A 16,606-nucleotide genomic window follows, 5' to 3' on the forward strand; every position below is an offset into this window, starting at 1 on the left:
TTTTCAACACGTGTGCAGTAGATAGCACCATTGCTGTTTGCGATGTATGTCTGAAGAGGATCAAGTGTGGGAGTCTTTGCCTTCGTACACATGGAAGGCATGCACATTTCCTGTAGCTCTTTTACAGAGCATGTTGAGCTTCAATCTATACCTGGCCCTTTTACTGGGAATGTATTGCTTGAATCCCAGCTGACCAGTGAAGTGGACAAGGGATTTGTCTACACAGATGTTTTGGTCTGGGACATAAAGTTCACAAATCTCTTAGAAAAAATTATTTATTAGTGGGTGGATTTTGTATAGTTTGTCATAGTTAGGCCCCTTTGACACTGGGTGCGAGAGGTGCGCTGGCGGTATAGTGGCGCTATTAGCATTGAGATTTTAACCCCTAGCGGCCGAGAAAGGATTAAAACCGTCGGTATAGCCGCGCTGTCCCATTGATTTCAGGGGCACCGGGACACCGATCGATCACCTCCCCCAGTCAGCCCCTCTCCCCCACAGTAAGAATCACTCCCTAGGAAACACATTAACCCCTTGATCGCACCCTAGTGTTAACCCCTTCCCTTCCAGTCATATTTATACAGCAATCAATGCATTTTTATAGCTCGGAGGGCTAGTAAAAGAGGCTGCTACAGCCAGGAGGACTGTGGTGAAGTAGCTAGGAGGGCTAGTGAAAGAGGCTGCTACAGCTAGGAGGGCTGGCAGAGCCTGAGGATGTGGTGCTGGGACCAGTGACCACTGGAGGAAGTGCAGTGAATGTGTTAGTGGTGTCACTCTCCATCCTACAAGTATAGGGGCTGCAAGTCCCTGCCTGTAATGGGCCAGTGCTACAGATTTCTATATAGTGACACCACTGGTAATTCTGCAAGCAAGAGACGTGCTGGAGGAGTGTACATAGGAGCTGTGTATAGGACTGTATATACTAGGAGTTATTCCTGAAAAAGTTTGAAAGTTAAGTGGGCATCCCATAATACCTATACTCCCCATCCAAGTTTTATCCCCTCAATAAAAATACAAAAACAATGTACTGGACTGTTTCCTGACTCTGGGAAACTGTGGAAATGCGTCTTGCCTGGCTGTGCAGGGTGGGGGATACCATTCTACTTGCAGCTTCTTAGGGGGTGCACTACATTTGGGGGTGTCGTACAGGATATAGCCCATGGTAACCTGCACAGCCATTGCTCCTAGAACCGAATATTCATCAAGCTGGGAAACTGCGCTTTTATTCCAAGACCACAGAGGGTTAACGCTAGGAAGAAGGACTTTTGTGCTTTGTCTGTTTGTGACTGTGTGCTTAAAGTCAAGTGTCATTGCCCATAGCAACCAACAGGAGCTGCTGTCAAAACTACTTCTGGGAAGAAAAAATATTGTGGAGGGTACAAGAGAGTCCCCGGAAAGCAAAAAGTGTCAGGTCAACAATGGCTTAAGGTACAAAAATATGAAAGGCTTTATTGGGGGTGGGGGTTACGAAACTAAATATTTTAGTGTGCACAAGTCTAATATTTAATGTATAATTAAATATTAGACATGCGCACACTGAAATATTTAGTTTCGTAATTTCGTTTTCGTCCGAAAAATTAATTTATTTAGTTACTCCCGAAATTCGTTTTTATTTATTTTGTTTTTCGTAAAAAAAATGCATTCGTCCGAAAATCCAAATTAAGGTCGAATCTGTCATTGAAGGCTTATGGTGTCTGTCAAATGTTCTATAAAGAAGAAGAAAAAAAAAAATGTTGAATCTTTTCTCTCTATGTCGACTCTTCTTCATGTCTCTATAATGTCGAATCTTTTCTCTCTATGTCGACTCTTCTTCATGTCTCTATAATGTCGAATCTTTTCTCTCTATGTCAAATCTTTTCTCTTTATGTAGAATAATATTGGACTAATAGAGTTAATGTTAGGCACATTCGACCACAACGAAAACGAAAACAAAAATAATTTTTTTTTTTATGTCGGATCTTTCGGTTTTTGTTTTCTGTGCTTTCGTTATCGTTTTTGTTAAAACGATAGCGAAAATACCTGAAATCCGGACGAAAATGCGTTCGGATGAAAACGAATGCACATGTCTATTAACCACTTGCTTACTGGGCACATATACCCCCCTCCTGCCCAGGTGAAATTTCAATTTAACTAACAATTGCGCGGTCGTGCGACGTGGCTCCCAAACATAATTGACGTCCTTTTTCCCCTACAAATAGAGCTTTCTTTTGGTGGTATTTGATCGCCTGTGCGGTTTTTATTTTTTGCGCTATAAACAAAAAAGAGCGACAATTTTGAAAAAAATACAATATTTTTTACTTGTTGCTATAATAAATATCCCAATTTAAAAAAAAAAAAATTTCCTCAGTTTAGGCCGATACGTATTCTTCTACATATTTTTGGTAAAAAAAAAATCGCAATAACGACTGGTTTGCGCAAAAGTTATAGCGCCTACAAAATAGGGGACAGAATTATTATTTTTTATTATTTTTTTTTTTTACTAGAAATGGCGGCGATCTGCGATTTTTATTGGGACTGCGACGTTATGGCGGACACATCGGACACTTTTGACACATTTTTGGCGCCATTCACATTTATACTGCGATCAGTGCTATAAATATGCACTAATTACAGTATAAATGTTACTGGCATTGAAGGGGTTAACACTAGGGGGTGAGGAAGGGGTTAAATGTATTCCCTGCATTGTGTTCTAACTGTAGGTGGAGGGGGGGTGACCGATCTATGTCCCTATGTACAAGGGACACAGATCGGTCTCCTCTCCAGAGACAGCACCGCTGTCTCTGTGTAAAACGGCAATGAAAGATGATCTCATATGTTTACATATGAGATCATCTCTCATTGGCCGCAAAGATCGCATTGCAAACGGCCACTCTGATTGGCCGTTCGCTGCGATCTGTAATTGGCTGTGTCCAAGGGACACGGCCAACACAGAGTTTCCCCGCTGTGCGCTCTGGAGCGCGCGCGGGGAACGCGCAAAGGGGCGGACGTCAATTGACGTCCACTTGGATTTTGGGATCCGCGCTGTAGCCATCATTTGACTATAGCGCGGATCCCAAGCGGTTAAATATCAAACATATGTGAGGAGAACAATGTGACCAATTCAACACAATATATCTCACAATACCTAACCATTTAAAGTGGATGTGCCATGGGAAAAAAATATTAAAAGCCAGCAGCTACAAATACTGCAGCTGCTGACTTTTAATATTAGGACACTAACCTGTCCTGGAGTCCCGCGCCGATCGCAGCAGAGGACGAGCGATCGCTCGTCTCTCTGCTGCTCCCCCCGCCATCCACGCTGAGGGAACCAGGAAGTGAAGCGCTGCGGCTTCACTGCCCAGTTCCCTACGGGCATGCGCGAGTCGCGCTGCGCCCACCGATTGGCTCACACGCTGTGTGCTGGGAGCCGAGTGTTCCCAGCACACAACGCGCGACAGACGGGAAGTCAGAAAAACCCGTCTTTTGCCCATAGCGTGTGGCCGGAAGTGGGTGCAAATACCTGTCTTTAGACAGGTATCTGCACCCCCCTCCCCCCTGAAAGGTGTCAAATGTGACACCGGAGGGGGGGAGGGTTCCGATCAGCGGGACTCCACTTTAGGGTGGAGAACCGCTTTAAGTAAAAAACAATAGAAATTGAAAATGCAGAGCGCTTTGACAGGCATCAAAAAATTGCATAATCCATTTATCCGGAAAGAAAAAGGCACCGCAAAACAGTCTATGGCCCCGTACACACGAGAGGATCGATCCGCTGAAATTGATTCGCTGACCGGTTTCAGCGGATAGATCCCCTGGTGTGTACAATCCAGCGGATCTGTTTCTGCGGATTTTTGTCCCCGGGGAAGGATTTCCAGCGGATAAAAATTTCCTAACATGCTAAGAAATCTATCCGCTGGAATCCATTCCAACGGATTGATCCGCTGGTCTGTACAGACTCACCGGATCAATCCGTCCGAATCCATCCCCCGCATGCGTCGTAATGATTCGACGCATGCGTGGAAGTCCTTATATCACAGCGTCCCGTACGTCGCCGCGTCATCATCGCGGCGACGGCGCGACGCGTCACCGCGGACGGAATTCCGTGGGGATTTTGATCTCCTGGTTAGTACAACCAGGAGATCAAAATCCGCCAGAGGATTTATCCGCGGAAACGGTCCTCCGGATAAATCCTCTCGTGTGTACTAGGCATAAGATGTGCTATTAGATTAATATGGGATCTGTTGATATTGGTATTTGAAAAAAGCAGCACATATACACATCCGGAGTATTTGATGCAATATAATGGTGAAGTAGATCAACATTAGGCACAGTAGTGAATCAAACCAGTCCAAAATTCAAACACACAGACCCACAGAATTCTCTGAATCATCAGCAGCCTCAAAACACTTGTATTGTTTTAACCACCTATATACTGAAAATGCAGGGTTCCAGACACTGAGTGCATCTAAGGCCTCGTACACACCACCGGATCTATCCCCTGGAATTGATCCGCGGATCAGTTCCAGCGGATAAATCTGGTCATCTGTACGGCCTAGCGGATATTTATCCGCGGAGATTTGTCGGCCGGATCGATTTCAAGCAGATATAAATTTCTTAGCATGCTAAGAAATTTATCCGCTTGAATCGGGTCCAGCGGATTGATCCGATGGTCTGTACAGACTCACCGGATCAATCCGTCCGCTCCCCTCCCTCGCATGCGTCGTAATGATTCGACGCATGCGTGGAAGTACTTACCTTCCAGCGTCGCGCACGTCGCCGCGTCATCATCGCGGCGACGGCGCGACACGTCACCGGCATATATGTTACTTATATAGGGATAGATATCCAATCACATCAACCAACACCAAAGTGATTATCATGCCATCTTGTGGTCATATTTGATAATGCAGTAATTAAAAGAAAGAAAAGGATGCTAATATAGTACTATGAAGAACCTTTCCGTCAGGGGGATTTGAAAGGGGGGGGGGGGGGATAAAGCAATATGTTTTCCAAAATCACTGCCCCCTTACCTTAAATCATAAAAATAATAGTATTCATGTATGTAAATATCACTACACCCACTGGGATGGCCCATCTCCCTCACTGAGTAAATCCAATACACTGCTACAATGCTTATGCATATGGAGAAGGAGAGAGAGCATACTATGGTTCAAGGAAGACAATCAAGTTCATGGTTCAGGCCCTTCGGCTGAAGGGTCCTGAGCCTAAAAATCCAGGTCTTCTCTTTACGTATAAGCACAGTGTCAAAATCACCTCTGTGAAAGGGAGAAAAAACCCTTCACTGTTAGGCCAGAGTTCTTACCCTGATGGAAGTTCAAAAAATGTTCAGTCTGATAATTTTCAAGTGTTCCCCGAATCTGACCCGTAACTGTCTTTTTGTTTTGCCCACATATAGTTTGTGGCACGGGCATTCGAGAACATAACGTATCCTAGTGGTGGCACAATTTATGAAGGACCTAATCTCAAATTCTTGACTACAACAGGGTTTCTAAACGTCTTGCTGCGGTACACATAAGTGCACGTTCCGCAGTGACCACATGGGAACATGCCGCTGACTTGAGGCATGTCCGTTAGCCAACTTCTATTAGGCAGCAGTACATATTCAGATTGTATCAACATATCAAGGGAAAAGGGAGTAGCCGCTCCAGGTAGGAACCCAGATGAATATCCTCCGCTGCAGATAACTCAGGTGCAGGCAATGCACTTAGCAAAGCAGGAACAAAAATTGTCTCTGGACAGCCACACTCTAAACCAATTGTAGCCTTTATTAAAAGAAGGACAGCACTACAAGTCACAGCAAAATCAAATAAAAACCTGACCACTGACGCGTTTTGCACTGAAACTAGTGCTTAGTCATGTTTCAGTGCGAAACGCATCAATGTTCGGGTTTTTATTTGATTTTGCTGTGACTTGTAGTGCTGTCCTTGTTTAAATAAAGGCTACAATTTGTTCAGAGTGCGGCTGCCCAGAGACAATTTTTTTTCCTGCTATACCAATATATCATTAAGGTTTTTTTGCATGTTTGGCCGCCATCGATGGTCTTTCTCCAACAGCCTGTCCCGAGTCAACGGCACATCTCAATATGGGCCAATGTTTGGACAAGATTGTGTTCACCTGGTGCCATTGGGCCCCATAAGGGGTAATAAATCTCACTTGTCCTTCAGGTGTTTGTTGGATCTCAGTCCGGGACTGGAGAAGATCGGACCTCAACCTTTGACCCGCAATACTCTTAGCTTTTTTGAGGACCAGATGGGGATATCCTCTCTCCCTGAATCTCTGGTATAATTGTGAGGCTTCAAGTTGGTAATCTTCCTCTGTCGAGCAGTTCCTGCGAATTCTTAAACTGTCAGACTGTCAGCTTGAAGTAGCGTATTTGCAGCCGTTTCCTTCCTGTACGTGTTGATGACCAACTTACCCCCTTCAAGTCTAATGGACAGGGCCAGGAAGGAAATGCAATGGGGATCCACTGTATAGGTCAGGTGTATGTTTCTGGTGTTATTTCCAAGCTCGGCCATGAATGCCGTCAATTGGTCCTGTGTCCCCGCCCAGACCATCAGCACATCGTCGATGTACCTTAGTTTTTTTATTTTTAAACTTTGGAATCTAGAAAGTTGTGGGAGCCCCGACACCCCTCCCCCAACCAGTCCCCAGTCCAATAGAAGGGTGACTTCTTGCAATTGGTGTGGAGATGGGGGTTTGTCCATGGAGGGCGGGAGAACAGCATGTGGACATCTTGGGATCATCAAGGCTTGGTATGCTTTTAGAGAAACAGCAATTCCTTTGGCCATAGAACACAGCTTTCTCATCAAAAAGTGGTAGATATATACTGCTCTGTTGTAATATAATCTATTGACTATAAAGAATGATGATGTATTTACAAATAAAAATAATCGATGAATCTTTCCTCTTTCCTTTTTCGCATAGAAACTATTGCCCTGAAGAAGACCAATGATTAAAAGTTTGAAATGCATAGGGAGGATAAACAAAGAGTTTACAGTATATAACATAAGTTATGTGTATTTTTCCAAACCTTGATGAGTTATGTCGCTTATGTTTAGTGTTGCTCACGAATATTCGTATTGCGAATATTCGGCTCGAATATGGCATATTCGAGTATTCGCGAATATCTCGAATTTCGCGGCCAATATTCGCTATTCCGAATATAAAAAAAAAATTGCGAAATTTCGCTAATGCGAATTTATTGCGAACATTTTGCGAATTTTTTTTTTTTTTCTGATTGGCTCTGATGCAAAAGAAGGGCGGAGAAAGTATTCTCGAATATTCGGAAATCGAATATTCGGAATATTTTATCAAAAAAAAAATGTTGTGAAATATTTTGACAACTGTGGTAGGAGAACTCTGATTGGCTCTGATGCAAAAGAAGGGCGGAGAAAGTATTCGCGAATATTCGGAAATCGAATATTGGTGATATTTTATCGAAATTTCGCTAATGCGAATGCGAAATTGATTGCGAGATTTTGACAACTCTGATTGGCTCTGATGCAAAAAAAGGGTGGAGAAAGTATTCGCGAATATTCGATTTCCGAATATTCGCAAATACTTTCTCCACCCTTCTTTTGCATCAGAGCCAATCAGAGTTCTCCTACCACAGTTGTCAAAATATTTCACAACATTTTTTTTTTGATAAAATTTTCCGAATATTCGATTTCCGAATATTCGAGAATACTTTCTCCGCCCTTCTTTTGCATCAGAGCCAATCAGAAAAAAAAAAAAATTCGCAAAATGTTCGCAATAAATTCGCATTAGCGAAATTTCGCAATTTTTTATTTTTTTTTAAATATCACGAATATTCGATTTTAGCGAATATTTCACGAATATTCGGCTATATATTCGTGATATATCGCGAAATCGAATATGGCGTATTCCGCTTAACACTACTTATGTTAAGGCCAGAACTGTTTTTTATGACTCCTGTGTATTTATGGAAATACTCTTTTGATACCATGACACAAATAAATAAATGAATTTTTATGTAAATCTATTGCTTCTCTTTTCAAACATAAATTTCGCTGCTAAAAAAAACCTTGAGGGATTTTCCATTTAATACAACAAATTGGGGTGTGCAGCACCTACACCTCATGTATATGTGTTATCTATTCTACAGCAGAATTAACCCTGGGTGGACTCCTCTGAAACCAAATATATTTTCAACGATTTGAAAATTTGAAGAATTACTCACCTGTACATGAATAGACACTGATGGATTCAAAGTTTTGGGGGATTTCAATAGCAATATTGCCCCTGAAAAAAAAAAGATTAATGTTGTACTTTATTGAAATTCATGACTATTCAGGGGAATGTTTTCTCCTTTGTATAATATGGAAGCTAGTAGTATGAGATTTTAATACATAAAGAAAACCTATTTTGTACACCGCTCCTAAAGTGCCCCTGCCCATTGAAATCAAAGCGCTTCAGCAGTGGCGCTTTGCGGGCGCTATTAACCCCTTCATCGGCCGCTAGCAGGGGTTAAAAGTGCCCCACTAGCGGGCAAAAAGTGCTGCTAAAACTATGGTAAAGCCCCCCGCCCCAGTGTGAAAGTGCCCTTAGAAATACTAATCATTTTGCAGGTAAAACAACTCTGATATATTTATTTCATATATGAATTTAGCTGGTTGCCTGAAGTTCAGCTTTAAGGCTACTTTCACACTGGGGGGGGGGGGGGGCGCTTTTAACCCCGCTAGCAGCCGAGAAAAGGGTCAATAGCTCCCGAAAAGCGCCGCTGCAGGAAGCGTTGCCCATTCATTTCAATGGCAGGGGCAGTTTAGGCACCGCCTAAAGATGCTACTTGCAGGACTTTTTTTACCGTCCTGCAAGCGCACTGCTCCAGTGTGAGGCATGAGAGGCGCTTTTCAGACGATTTACAGACGCTATTTTTAGCGCTAAAATGTTTGAAAAGTGCCCCAGTGTGAACGGGGGTCTAATTCCCTGGCCAATGTTGCAAAGAACTTTGTAAATTTGTTCATTTTGTAAATTGTGTAAGATCCTGCCTAAAATAACATTTTAATATTATACCACTGAATGTAGTTGATTTCCTGGCTGTCCAACAAAAAATATATTTTATTTAATTCTTGTACAATTTGTATTTGTTTCCATTGCATATGTACTGACCTGTCAAAGATAGATTTCTCAGGTGTGCTTAGAAAGGAGAGATCACTGTTGAAAGACTGAAGGTATATTAATGACTCACAATGGAAAGATTCTGGTTTAGCGCAGTAAAATATCTCATTATATTCTTCCTTTCTATATTCACATATTTCCTTCTTTGTATTTAGTTGGAATCCACATTCAGACTTCACTTGATGAGTCCCATTTGTAAAAGTCCCCATGAAGGAAATGAGACCATAGTCCCGATTCCTCGCTCTCCACAATGCTGAGACAGCCTCACTTGGATGGTAGAGGACCAATGAGAAGAAAACCTTTCCTTCCCAAAATAAAGTGAAATGGGCATGATAGGTTCCATCATCAAAATCTTCAATTCTCCCAGAAGCCGCAGCTTTAAGATCTGGAGAAAAGATCCTAGCTCTTATGAAGTCTCCTCCATATGTTTTCCTGTTACCCAAATGGTCAAACATCTCAATTTGGACAATTATTGTCTCTCCAACACAATACTTTTTTCTTGGGTTCAGTATGGTGGCTCTGCTCTTCTTAGCACTGGTTGTGTTGTCTTTGTGGGTGAACGTGATGGAAGGAATCAAGACCGAAATGTTTTTGAAGATGAGAAAAGCTTGAGTTTCATCCTCTAATGAGCTGGAAACTGTTACATTTTTTTCCTTGGGGTTTACAGTGGGATTGCTGGAATGTAGGGCTGCATCTGGGCTCTGGAATAAATAAATATTGTTATAAATACCAGTTTAAAGGACTGAAGATTTTGATTAAAGAATATGCTGCAATAAGGTGGGCAGGGGGGAACTTGATGCACAACTCTAGGATCTCCCTCATATTTACCCCCAAAAAGGTTGTTCCACATTGTTTCATGAAATATACATTTTATACTTACCTCTTACCAAGCTCTTCATGGTTCTATTCTTCTTCAGATTGTGTCGTGCTGGTGGGAAGTTCTTAATGAAGCAGAGAGCAGTGCTGGACATGATTTCAGACACTCTTTGCATCATTAAACTGTATTTGTAGGATGCCTTCTCATGCCGCGTACACACGATCGGTCAAACCGATGAGAACGGTCTGATGGACCGTTTTTACCGATGGATACCTAACCGATAGAAAAAAAACGATCGTTAGTAGGCACAACCATTGGTTAAAAATCCATGCATGCTCAGAATCAAGTCAACGCATGCTTGGAAGCATTAACTTCGTTTTTTTCAGCACGTCGTTGTGTTTTACGTCACCGCGTTCTGACTGATCGTTTTTTTTTGTGTAGGCATTAACCAATGAAAACGGTCAAACAGACTTGTCTTATTGGTTGGACCGATCGTGTGTACGCAGCATCAGGGAGCAGGTCAATGATGCCCAACACCCACAGTGTGTCTTCAGTCTTCTAGGTGCCATTCATTCATCTGCATTGGATACCTTTTTTCACAGTTTTACCTTGGAAGTTTTTTTTGTATTTGACGTTTTGGTTCTACTGCCATCTTGTGTACAGTTTTAGTATCACCTTTCCATTTACAGCTTATTACTTGTGGCACGCAGGCTTTATTATAGTTGCGTAGCATCAATCACGTACACAAAAATAGGAGTTTGTTCTCCCAGAACAAGTGTGCTCCCACCCACCCGTTATTTCACTATACAGCAGTTAAATATATCTAATGTTTGTATTGTTATTACAATGCTGATGTTATAAAATAAAAAGGTGATACTGTCACCATAGAATTCATTTAACCACCTCAATACCAGGCACTTTTACCCCCTTCCTACCCAAGCCATTTTCAGCTTTCAGTGCTGTCACATTTTGAATGACAATTGCGCGGTCATGCAACACTGTACCCAAATGAAATTTTTATAAATTTTTCCCCACAAATAGAGCTTTCTTTTGGTGGTATTTGATCACCTCTGCGGTTTTTATTTTTTGTGCTATAAACAAAAAGAACAGTGGCAATTTTGAAAAAAAAAACTATATTTTTTACTTTTTGCTATAATAAATATTCTCCAAAAATATATAAAAAAAAACATTTTTTTTCCCTCAGTTTTGGCCGATTCATATTCTTCTACATATTTTTGCTAAATTTTTTTTGCAATAAGCGTACATTGATTTGTTTGCGCAAAAGTTATAGCGGCTACAAAATAGGGGATAGATTTATAGCATTTTTTTTTTTACTAGTAATGGCGGCGATCAGTGATTTTTATCGTGACTGCGATATTGCGGCGGACACATCGGACACTTTTGACACTATTTTGGGACCATTCACATTTATACAGCGAACAGTACTATAAATATGCACTGATTACTGTGTAAATGTGACTGGCAGGGAAGGGGTTAACACTAGGGGATGATCAAGGGGTTAAATGTGTACCCTAGTGAGTGATTCTAACTGTAGGGGGAGGGGACTGACTGGGACAGGTGACTGATCGGTGTCCCTATGTACAAGGGACACACCATCGGTCTCCTCTCACTGACAGGATAAGGATCTCTGTGCTTACACACAGAGATCCACGGTCCCGCTCAGTTACTGGGCAATCGCGGGCGCCCAGCGGACATAGCGGACGCCGGGCACACGCATCGGGTTCCCAGTGACGCGGCGGGTGCGGAAAGGTGAGGACGTCATATGATGTCCTCCCAGAAAGAGAGGCTTATCATCCGGCCGTTATTTGACAGTGGGCGGGAAGCTAGTGGTTAAAGTGGTTGTAAACCCACTTTTTTTACTTTTACCTACAGGTAAGCCTATAATAAGGCTTACCTGTAGGTATAAAGAATATCTCCTAAAGCTGCACAGTTTAGGAGATATTCCCCTCGCAATGCGCCGCTGATTGCAGCGGCGCATGCGCAGGGGGGATCCTCGGCTAAAGGACCGGCAGCCGCCGGACCTTGCCGAATTTATGACTTTTGCCTTGCAGAGAAAAAAAAATAAAAAATTTTGATGCAGGTTTACAACCGCTTTAAGGAACTTAGAAATCGCAGTCCCAACACTTTTCTCAGCAAAGCTTTATTTAAAGTAGAACTATAGCCTCCAATTAGAAAATATCCACTGCAGTATTTTAGTCACACAAATACCTATAGATCCTCTTAGACAAGTCATCCTAATTAGGCTAATTCTAAATGATAATAATAAAACCTGTGCATATATATATACACACATAGGTAACACAGCGCTCAGGTAACCAATCATTCACTGTGCTCCTCCTTCCAAGTTAACCTGAGACTATACCGAAGATGAAACAGACAAAAATGTAGTATAGTGCAGCGAAAATAATACAATCTAGAAATAAATAGTGTGGGTAGCCCAAAGCTAAATAGTAATAAATAATTGTTAATGCTAAAATCCAGTTAATGTAGCTGTGCATGTTAGGGGGAGAGGGCTTCAGCTGTATGTGAGAGACAAAGGGGAAGAGAAACCACTGAATAAAGATCATAGTGTAGCATTAAAAAGTAAAACAGACTTTATTGGAAACAGTAATACACTCACAATTGTGCGCTGTGACATGCAGTGCAATGTCTGGAGAAGTGCACCCAGCATTTGGAGACAGGCATCATGAGTGGAAGGTCCAAGGGTCCTGGTCAGGGCCCCGGGCATGTACCAAATGAAAATCTGGAGTAAGATACAGTGATGATGTAAACTCCTGTCTGTCCACAGTGCAGTCAGTCTGGCCTCTGTATGATGTCACAGATTACAGCAGTCACAGGGACGCGTTTTGAGGAAGCACTCCTATTCACCGGCCTGCTTTGGGACCATTCACAGGCTGCAAAATAGCCATTCAGTAACAAAGCAATTAAAAGAGCCATACCAGCAGTTAAGTGGTATTAAAAAACTTCAAGAAAAATACATCAAGAAAAAAAGAGGGTAAAGAGATGGTGCTAAGTTGGTAGTAAATAACCACACACAAAGTCCAACAATAAATGCATAAATAAATTGCAATATATGCATATAAATGTGTACAGAAATCATCAAGGGCATCATATAAAATCATATAAAATCCTTCTCACAAAATCTGCTTGTTTGCGGATGATGCACTCCTATTTGTAACTTCCCCCCGTTTAACCCTCCCAAATCTATTACAAATCCTCGGTAAATTTGCTGAAATTTCTGGCCTAGAAGTCAATCAATCAAAATTGCGGGCTCTCAATGTGTCTCTCCCTACCCGGGAGGTAACCCATCTCTAAGAATATTTCCCCTTTACCTGGTCCACTTCTTCTCTACCATACCTAGGTATAAAACTGACTAATGACTCTTCTTCAGGTCTAATTATCTCCCCATGTTGTCACAGCTATCATCCCTGTTGGACTCTTGGAAACCATTGTGTGTTTCGTGGTTGGGACGAGTGGCTGCTGTCAAGATGTCCCTGCTTCCTAAGCTATTATACCTCTATAGCAGTGGCGGCTCATCCGTAGGGGGTGCCCGGGCGCGGCCCCCCTCCCCCAGCCAGTAAAAAAAATAAAAAATAAAAAAACATTTTTTTTAATCATGTCCCTTTAAGAAACGGAAAAAAAAATCCTTATTTGCACTGTGTCCGGGCACTGGGCATAGTGCAGTATGGGTAGCGCCACGTCTGTGCAATCACAAGATTGCAGACGCGGCGCTACATTGGCAGCTAAAATATGCCTTTGTGGCGCAGACCATTGCGCCACTGTTTTCCGTGTTTCACAGTGGCGCGATGGCCTGTATTATGGCCGGGCGGGTGCAGTGAGTGCATACAGTGCATAGAACTATTTCACCGCCCCAGTGGGCGGTGCTTTCCAGCACAGGAAGTGACCTCAACGCTGCAGCTCAATAGAACGCGCACCGCCTGAGAGGATCTGCTGCAAAGAGGTAGGGAACGAACTGAAGCCATGCCTTCCCCCCTCAGTCCCTCCTGTGAGAAATATATTTTCGAGCAAAATCGCGGCACCCTCCAGCCCAAACCCCCTCACTTATTTTTTTTAATGTACCATCTGGCCGAATAGGCGGCCGTTTTTAATGTTCAATGCAATGCAAATTATGGGTGAAATGGCGGCCCTCAGCACCCCCCCCCCCCCCGCTTATTGAAAACGTTTTTTAAATGCATACTGTGGGCTGAAATGCATGCCGTCAGGAAGCACCATCCCACCCCCCACTTTTTTATCCTGCTTTCACCGAACCGGAATCTTTTCGGCTTTGGTCCCAGGCAGGATTACTCCGGATCTGTGATGTAGTGAACAAATCTACTCTAAAAACTTTCCTGGAACTCCAGGCCCAGGTTAAATTACCCTCTGCTGAATACTTCCACTACCTTCAAATAGCTCATTTTACTCGAACAGTGACAGGTGTTCGTCCCTCATTTGACGGTATGTCCTTTTACGAAAATATTTGTAACTCAGATCCACATGCCCCTGGTATTATTTTGCGTATTTATAATCACCTCACTGTTCCACCAACTGAACTTCCTCTATATGCTGCACAGTGGTCTAAGGACTTACAAGTAACATTGGAACCGGATGACTGGGCGAATATATGGGCCTGCACTAATACTTCCACTCAAAACGTGATAGCCTTGGAAGCCAATTATAAAGTGCTCATGCGGTGGTACCTACTCCCTGCTAGGATATCCAAATTCTCACCTTCCTACCCATCCGTATGTTTCCGAGGCTGTGGGGAGAGAGGTACTCACACGCATATTTGGTGGTTTTGCCTTATTGTACAACAATTCTGCATAATGATATTTCATATGGCCTCTACTCTATTGCATGATACTCTCCTCCCTGATCCGTCTTTGGCCCTACTCAATCATGTTAATGGTGATTACACTAGGGCCCAGTTGCGCCTTCTCCTTCAATTAACCACGGCCCCTAAACAAACTATAGCCAAGGCTTGGAAGACCCCTAAACTCCATATAGCTGAAGTGAAACATAGAGTGACCCAAGCAATGATCCATAGTAAGACTGAAGCAATTGTTCTAGACCGAGTCCCCGAGCACGACAAGGTTTGGACCCCTTGGGTAGAGTGCTTTCTCCCCCCTGATTTTGATGCCACCTTACTTATCCCGTGAACGTTGAGATGTTCTCACAGTTTGACACTATGACCCTTCGGGGGTCTGCGCGACCACGCCATCATCCTTCTCTTCTACTCTTCTTTCCTTCTTTCCTATTTGCTTCTAGCTCTTACTTTTCTATCTCTCCTTCTACGTCCCCCTTTCTCTGGATTTTCCTGTCCCCATGTTAAAACACCTCATTTGTGAGCACAAGGGCGGTACTGTAACTTACTGCCCCTATTTAGCTTACAGTTCCTTAATTTTGAACCTACAGAGTACATATTATTATTTTGCACTGCTCTTGGAATGAAGTCGTTTTCTTTGTTATTTTAAATGTATTTGTCCCTAGTTACTATGTCCCCAGTAGCTTTCGCTATATCGACCTCCTCTACTATGTACTGTTTGCTTACAAGTTATCTGTGTTTAGATGATATTGCTGTTATGATTATATGCATTGTATCCAAGATGTGCCATTGTATTTTCTTTATCATTTCAACCAAAAATGTTTGTCATATTACTCTGTGTTCTTTATTTTCAATAAAAAATTTGAACAGAAAATCATATAAAATCAAGCATTGTTGGTTAACTTTATGTCTGTGCATTATTTTAACTATGGATGATGAGGAGTGCTTCTTCAAAACATGTCCCTGGCATGCTTCAACCTGTGATGTCAGACAGATGCTGGACCAAGTAAACCGCTCTTCTGGGTCTAGTGTTTCCCTTACATAGGCGTGAATTTTCTGCATTGTGCACCGATCTTCTTTTGGTACATGAGCCTGACCAGGGCCCTTGGACCTTCCAGACATGATGCTGTTATCCACCTGCTAGGCACATGTAGCACCCTCTAGCTAAGTAGTGTGCATAGTTATTAGTATAGGTAAATTGGCTTCATTGAGAATCTGGGTCATGGATGAGTGACTCAGGGAGGCTGGATGACTCATCAAGCAGCACCTCTGGTAACTGCCCTGCTCTCTGGAACCTTGGAGAAGCTAGCAGAAGTAGAGGGTGGAGTCTAGGAGGAGCCTCCTAAATACTCGAAATACTCTTGACTCTAGCAGGGACAGTCGGATTGAAGATGGAGGAGTGCTGAGGAGGCTGTCAGTGTTTCCTAAGGGTGCCCCAGTGGCGGAAGTATAGGGGTCGCTGAGGTCGCCAATGGCGACCGGGCCCAATGCTGCAGGCCTTGTATACCTCGATAGGAGGAGCGACAAGGGCGGCTGAGATCGAGCTCCACGATCCTCAGCCGAACTGTAATCGGCACTGCAGGGAGCTCGTCGCACTGATTTGACCTAAAGTGAAAGCACAGTGTGTGCTGTGCTCTTTGTCTCCCCCTACAGTGCAGTACCCGGCAGGAAGAGGTAAGGTAAAGCACTGCTGTTTTTTAAAGGCTATCTGTATGTATGTGTGTTTATATGTGTAGCTCCTGTGTACTTTCAGTACAGGGGCTATGTTAAATTTAGAGGGGAGTGAGAGAGTTATTTTGCTCTCATTCATGATG

At 42.9% G+C, this 16,606-nt stretch overlaps 1 protein-coding gene across 1 annotated transcript in view; it reads right to left on the minus strand.

Annotated features, from left to right (window-relative positions):
- The window catches only part of LOC120919213 (NXPE family member 4-like), a 242,112-nt gene that overhangs the window by 15,175 nt on the left and 210,331 nt on the right, over positions 1-16,606 (minus strand). The window contains exons 3-4 of the mRNA XM_040331266.1: positions 9,124-9,833; positions 8,195-8,256 (exon numbers count right to left, since the gene is read on the minus strand). Coding sequence (XP_040187200.1) covers positions 8,195-8,256; positions 9,124-9,833 — 772 coding nt within the window. The remainder of the gene's footprint in view (positions 1-8,194; positions 8,257-9,123; positions 9,834-16,606) is intronic.

Source organism: Rana temporaria, chromosome 12 (genome assembly GCF_905171775.1).
Source record: "Rana temporaria chromosome 12, aRanTem1.1, whole genome shotgun sequence".
In the NCBI taxonomy this organism is placed as follows: Eukaryota; Metazoa; Chordata; class Amphibia; order Anura; family Ranidae; genus Rana; species Rana temporaria.